This window comes from Hoplias malabaricus, unplaced genomic scaffold (assembly GCF_029633855.1).
Source record: "Hoplias malabaricus isolate fHopMal1 unplaced genomic scaffold, fHopMal1.hap1 scaffold_345, whole genome shotgun sequence".
NCBI lineage: Eukaryota > Metazoa > Chordata > Actinopteri > Characiformes > Erythrinidae > Hoplias > Hoplias malabaricus.
The window spans coordinates 25,001-30,446 of NW_027100921.1; the positions used below are offsets into that span (position 1 = coordinate 25,001).

General features: G+C 44.5%; 1 protein-coding gene across 1 annotated transcript in view; it reads right to left on the minus strand.

The window, feature by feature from the left end:
* LOC136682386 (transcription factor 4-like) overlaps positions 1 to 5,002 on the minus strand; it is a gene marked incomplete at its 3' end in the record, with an annotated part of 29,843 nt that extends 24,841 nt beyond the window's left edge. The window contains 1 exon segment of the mRNA XM_066658867.1: positions 4,825 to 5,002. Coding sequence (XP_066514964.1) covers positions 4,825 to 4,848 — 24 coding nt within the window.
* Positions 5,003 to 5,446: the final 444 nt, after the last annotated feature.

Consider the following 5,446-nt stretch of genomic DNA (forward strand, 5'->3'; position numbering starts at 1 on the left):
ATTCGCTGAATCACAAAACCTTGATTCTAAGTGATTCACCGCCTCGGATCTTGTCTCATTTGGTAAACACACAGCGTCCTTCCGAATCACTCCCTAGTTTTACAGAAGCATGCGCTGACTCACTTTACAGTGACCTCTAAATCCACTGTTTCCTATCATTTCTGTAAGTGACAGATCATCCAGCTCATCGTTAGTGTTCAGTGTAGTGTCCGAGTAGTCCTCAGTGTTCGGGAGGGAGCCATTGGCTACGGTTTCTACGGTGTGACCGATCCTGACCCTTCAGAACCGACTCGGTGTTTTCAGTGCGGACGGCGGAGGACACGGCCTGTCGTAACGTGACGTGAGCTGAGTGAGATTAGACGGCGATATGAAGTGATGGACTGATATCTCTCGGCTGATATAATCCTGCATTTCTCCGCCCACTGAGGATTTTTGTTTGTTTGTTTGTTTGTTGTCCCCCTGTGCGATGTGTACGACGGACGAGGGCAGGGCATATGTGTGGAGCCTGGAGGCGCTGCCTATTTCAATAGGAATTAATAAATAAATAAATAAATAAGCCACACGTTCACCGCCACAACACTCCACTCATCCACGTTGTTACGGAACGTCGGGAGAGAGGGAGGACAGGGAGAGAGGGAGGGCAGGGAGAGAGACTCTTCCGCTGAAAGTTTGATCAGGCTGGCATGGGAACTGAAAAACACATGTCCACACACACACACATTCGTGCAGCTGCTCCTAAACATCATGTTACGGCTCACGTGTGCGTGTGTGAGCGAGAGAGCGAGCGATGGGAGAATGTGTGTGTGTGTGTGTGTGTGTGTGTGTGTGTGTGTGTGTGTGTGTGTGTGTGGAGGGGTTGGGGGTGGGGGGGGGATTAACACACAGCGCTGGGAAGACCACTGAACGCTCAATTTACACACAACCGCAGCAAAGTTCTTCATCACAGAGCTGCGCTGTAATCTCCGGATCGGGCTCCACACACACTTCACCTGAGCCTGGGAAACACGCGGAATGTCCCGGAACGCATCAGCATGTGTACCCACTTTAACCCGTTCCTGTCCAGAAGGGTCACGTTAAGACCCCCGTAAACTACCGACGCAAGTCAATGGAAACGCGAGGTGTTCCCCGCCGTAAGTCCCTTTTCTATTGGTCAATTCGACGTGACTTTTTCACACGGTGTAAAAAGCAGCTGGTGTTTTCCAACGCTGCCAAACCCCCCCCCCCCAAGAAAAACAAAAGAACAGAGATACGAGGTTTGGCTCCGACACCGATGAGATTTCTTTATTATCTCTGTATAAAATCTCTATAAAATCTTAAAAAAATAAAATACATCCCAGAATTCCTTTAAATAAATATTCGCCCAAGAATGAAAGTTTAAATCTGATGTTCGTTCGGCCGCAGCCCTGAAAACGGCTGTGAATTCCACCAGCACAGTTCTGACTTGAAGCAAATAAACAAATGTGTAAACTGACACACACACACACACACACACACACACACACACACACACTCACAGACTCACAAATGTGGAACCCATTTCCCCTTGAAACAATAAATCCCCCGTGTGCAGGAAGAGCTGAGCGCAGATTGCCGACCCGTCGCGTCGTGTCCAGTTCGGACCGAATCTGTAACCGGACGCAGCGTCGGATCAATCCACAGCAGTCACTTTATTCTGAATTTCTCATTTACTGTTCACCTGGGTGTATTTCTGGGAAAAATAGACCATGTTTTGTTGTTTTAAACATCAGGGCATTTATTATTATTATTTTTATTAACAATGTTTAGAAAAATAACACTGGTGAGGATTATTTAAAAAAGAAAATAAAAATGTTTGTCAACTTGATTTATTACTGTTATTATTAATGTTATTACTGTTGTTATTATTATTGTTATTACAGTTAATATTAATGTTATTACTGTTGATATTATTGTTATTACTGTTATTATTTTTGTTATTACTGTTATTATAATTGTTATTATTGTTGTTATTACTGTTATTATTATTGTTGTTATTACTGTTATTATTATTGTATTACAGTTATTATTACTGTTATTATTATTGGTATTACAGTTATTATTACTGTTATTATTGTTGTTATTACTGTTATTATAATTGTTATTATTGTTGTTATTACTGTTATTATTACTGTTATTATTGTTGTTATTACTGTTATTATTATTGTTATTACTGTTATTATTACTGTTATTACTGTTGTTATTACTGTTATTATTATTGTTATTACTGTTATTATTACTGTTATTACTACTGTTATTATTCATAGCGATAGTATTTTATTTCAAATAATTATTCTTGAGGTTGCTGTTTTTATCGGTGGCAACAACAAAATCAATGACAATCAAAAACGGTTAATTATTTATTATTTAATATGTTTTCATTCCTAAAGCATTGCTTTGTTTACAGTAATCATGCTTTTATTTTAAAATTCTGAATTTCCTGTTTCATTCTCATTAGCTTCAGAACTGAATAAACGCCCACGACTCGAGCAAAAGCAGTGAATCCCTAAAGCTGTGGTCATCTTTCAGATTGGAATTAATCAATAATAGTAATAATAATAATAATAATAATAATAATAATAATAGTAATAATAATAATAATAATAATAATAATAGTAATAATAATAATAACAATAATAAGAATAACAATAATTTTAAAAATCCAGCTTAATTCTTTCGAATTTAAAAGAAGCCAAAAAGCACCTGCAGCAGGTTCAGGGCTCAGAGACTCGGCGCTGATTCTCGGGTGTGGGACGCTGGGCCGAGTGCATCCTCCTGAGATAATTAAAACTTGAGGAATATTCAAACGGGCTCTTTGCATAACAATACAGAGCGGGACGGGAGAGTTTGCGGGGCGGCCTTTTGTTTTTCGAGGTGCCCCCCCTCGCTTTTGTTGATTCATTAGGCCCGGCCTGCCACCCCCTCCCCTCCACCCCACCCCCTCCCTCTCTCCCTCTCTTTCACCAAAGTCCTGCTCCACTTTCCCGTCGCTGCAGACCCTAGGTACCAGGCCTCATGCTTCATTCCTACATCCCCTGACATATCTGCGTACGCGTTGGTGTGTTTTTCGATCACGGAACGCCGGAGCACCGTCCTCCACCTCGCGAGTGTGTGTGGGTGTCTGAAACTCCCGAAATGCAGAGTATAAACAATCACAGTGAGATGCTTGGCACCGAATCAAGACGAGCACAATGCGGCCCCGTCCGGCCTGGCACGACGGCCACGTACCGTAAACACCCGGCTCGGCACAAAGAGGCTACTGTGCTTATGAAAACAGACAAACAATAAAGAAGAGAGAGGGGTGGGGGGTACGAGGACGAGCGTCTGGGGTCGGGGAGAGAAAAGTCTCATGCCCCTTCACTCCGGGGCAAAGATGAGGGAAAGACGAGAAACGCGGTCCGGTCGCCGGGCGGGAAATCTGGTTAGCGACGGGGAAACGTGACGGATGCCATTTTGGGGGAGAGATAAATAAAAGGTAAATGATTTTTTGTTGTTTTCATCATTTGTGCTGTTTCTCTGTGGTTTGTTTTGAATTTAAACAATAATCGAAAACACTGCGATCGGCTGCGATTGGTTTAAACCAGGTGCTCCATCACGGCACCTGCCCTGACACCCCAAATAAACCCTGTTCTAATCAACCCTCAGATTCCCCCACAATTCCCAGTAAAGCGCTGAACTCCAAGAAGCCGGAGATTCCGGGGAAAAAACAAAACAAAAACAAAAACAAAAACAAAAAAAAAAAGGCTCTGATTATTGAGTGGAAAAAAAAAACGACATTTTTCGTAATTTGAGAAAATGGCTGTCGTCGGCGCGGCTCAAGCGTCCTGCAGCAAAACCACTTTGATTTATTTATTTTTTGGTGCTTCCTGCACCGCGTTTTCCAACTGGGACACTGGGAATGTGTGTGTGGAGTTATTGGGAAGGCCTCTGGCCGAGGCACAGGTTGAACCCTGGTGACCCCTCGTCTGACAGGTACTGGACGAGCAGGAGAGAGAGAGAGAGAGAGAGAGGGAGAGAGGGAGAGAGAGAGAGAGAGAGAGAGAGAGAGAGAGGGAGAGAGAGAGAGAGAGAGAGAGAGAGAGAGAGATGGGAAATGGCTTTTCTACCAAAACAATTAGTAAGATGCAACACAACTGAGCTATTCATATCTCTCTCTCTCTCTCTCTCTCTCTCTCTCTCTCTCTCTCTCTCTCTCTCTCTCCTGCTGTCAGGGCCTTTTCTGACATGTTACAGGTTTGCAGCAATGAAAGGAACTCAGTCACACTTTTCCCAACGTGTTTAATGAGCTCACACCTTGCCTTTCACGTGCATTCCTACGTTAGCAGGCCTCACCTTTCTCTATTCATTTCTCTTTTTAAAAAACAAATACAAACAGTTGGATAGCACATGGATCTCTCTCTCTCTCTCTCTCTCTCTCTCTCTCTCTCTCTCTCTCTCTCTCTCTCTTGTGAGAAAAGACAGCCAGCTGATTCGCCCCTAAATTGCGGCTCAATTAAATTAACCCGTTCCTGCGGCTCGGGCTTTACTTTCCATTACGACCCATTTGAGATAATTGAAAAGAAGGGGAATCCGCGCTAACGGCGGTAACAGCTGCAAAATCCGTCGCAGATTACGACTGTCAGTCCCAGCCACTTTCTCTCTGTCTCTCTCACACACACGCACACACACACTTTCCCAACAAACCCCCTCACAGTCGCCCGGGACCTTCCTGTCAAAGCCAAGGCGAGAAAGAAAAGAAAAACCTCCCCAAAAAAACACCCAGAAAAGGTCCAAATAAATCCTGCGCCTCCGAGGCTCCGCAGCTCTTACCGCTTTTCCGTTGTAGTAATACATCAAAGAGCCGCCGCTCACGCGGGGATGGTGTAAGCGCAGTACATCTCTCTTTTTCCTCCGTTTTTGCTCTCTTCCTTTCCTCCTCCTTTCCTTTTCCCCCCTCTCTTCTTTTTCTTCTTCTTCTCCTTTTTTTTTTTAAAAAACAAATTCCTCCTCTCCCTTCTCCCGGGTCTCACTCAGTGGCGAGAACTTTTCAGCTCCAAACTCCGCGCTCTCCCCCCGCCGTGTTGTTTTTCCTTTTTTTCTTCTTCTTCTTCTCCTCTCTCTCTCTCTCTCTCTCTCTCTCTCTCTCGTTCCCTCTTTTCTTTTTTTTCCCTCCACGACAATTCCTTCAGTCGTATTTTCCCATATGGCCCGGGCCCGAGCGCGGAGAATATGCAAACGAGGGAGAAACCATTTCTGACGTTGGAAAGTCGGAGGGGAGGGAGGTGGAGCCAAGCCCTCCCTCCATCCCTCCCTTTATCCCTCCCTCTCTCTCTCTCTCTCTCTCTCTGTTCCAGGCTCGCTCGCACGCACAGCTTCCAACACACACACACACGCGCTTTTTCCCTCCGTGGCAAATCTGGAAAAGATCCCCCGCGCTGAACTCCGCCGGCTA